Source organism: Nicotiana sylvestris, chromosome 5, assembly GCF_000393655.2.
Source record: "Nicotiana sylvestris chromosome 5, ASM39365v2, whole genome shotgun sequence".
Classification (NCBI taxonomy): domain Eukaryota; kingdom Viridiplantae; phylum Streptophyta; class Magnoliopsida; order Solanales; family Solanaceae; genus Nicotiana; species Nicotiana sylvestris.
In genome coordinates this window covers 120,664,340-120,665,795 of record NC_091061.1, presented here as the reverse complement: position 1 = coordinate 120,665,795, position 1,456 = coordinate 120,664,340, and the positions used below count along the sequence as shown (strand labels likewise).

Sequence of the window (1,456 nt, the reverse complement as noted above, 5' to 3'; positions counted from 1 at the left end):
GCAACTCACTCCTACAACACCCGATCGAAAGACAGGCTGAATATGGTCGACCAGGAACCGGAAACCAGTATTGTCGATCCATCAAAAGAGATGGAAGAAATGGACGTTAATGCGATGAGGGAAGAAATGTATAAGCTGAAACAGCAGATGGCTGAAATGTACCAAGCTTGGGTGAAGGGGAATCCACCACCGGTTTATCCCGCCAACCCTGCTTATATCCCACCATCAGCCCAACCACAGGAACCTCCCATTGTGAACTCATCTCCAGCCTTTCCCCTCTACCAAAAATGCCAAGGCACCACTTCCCACACCTCTCAAGCTCCACCACCCAAACAAGTCCCGTGCCCTCCCCCGCCAATTACACTTGTTTTTGTGGCACCCCCACCTGCTACATTACACAGATCTTCCAGTGAACCCCTGCTTCAAACTCATGACAACCAGTACTATCCCCCAGAACCCACCTTCAAAGTTCCAGAACCATATCCTTACACTCCTCATCTTGATATTCCGACAGAGACCGAGAAACTGCCCAAGAATCCTGAGCCTGAGGAGATGATCAGAAAGGTCAAAAGCTTAGAGCAATCGTTCCGAGATATGAGGGGGCTGGGAGGCCAAGTACGTGTGGCCTATAAGGATTTATGTCTGTTACCAGATGTTCAGTTGCCAGCGGGGTTCAAAATGCCCAAGTTTGATCTGTACGATGGGCATGGCGACCCGGTGGCACACTTAAGAGGGTTTTGTAGCAAGATGAGAGGAGCAGGTGGAAGAGATGAATTGCTGATGGCGTATTTCAGCCAAAGTTTGAGTGGGTCAGCACTAGAATGGTACACCAGACAAGATCATAGTAGGTGGTACACATAGGACGATTTGGCCCAAGCTTTCGCCTGTCATTTTCAGTATAATCTCGAAATTATCCCAGATCGTCTGTCATTGACGAAGATTGAGAAGAAGCCTGGTGAGAGTTTCCGAGAATATAGGTTCCGTTGGAGAGAGCAAGCAGCGAGGGTTGATCCCCCAATGAAAGAAAGCGAGATGGTTGATTATTTCTTGCAGGCTTTGGAGCCTACTTATTTTGGTCATTTGGTGTCAGCAGTGGGCAAGTCCTTTAATGAAGTTGTGAAAATGGGAGGCATGGTTGAGGAGGGACTCAAGTCCAATAAGATTATGAGTTATTCAGCAATCAAAGCAACCACTCAGGTCATTCAAAACGGTACTGGGGTGTGCTCGGAAAGAAGAAGAAAGAGGATGTTGCAATGATCGAGTCGGCGACTTAGGATGGATCCAGGAACCTTCCACCATTCTACAACCAGTCTCGACCCTATCCCCAAACATACCCCCACACTCCATATAGCCCACCACAACATTACTACCCACCGCCAGATCCCCATTTTTCTGTCTATCACGCACAAACCTATACCCAACCTCCCGCTCACGCGCAATGGCGTGTGCCAGCTCC

At 48.7% G+C, this 1,456-nt stretch overlaps 1 protein-coding gene across 1 annotated transcript; it reads left to right on the top strand.

Annotated features, from left to right (window-relative positions):
- Window positions 1-42: 42 nt before the first annotated feature.
- Window positions 43-861, top strand: LOC138869234 (uncharacterized). Its single transcript, XM_070146836.1, has one exon. The coding sequence runs from the start codon at window positions 43-45 to the stop codon at window positions 859-861; it is 819 nt and encodes a 272-aa protein (XP_070002937.1).
- The last annotated feature ends 595 nt before the right edge of the window (window positions 862-1,456 follow it).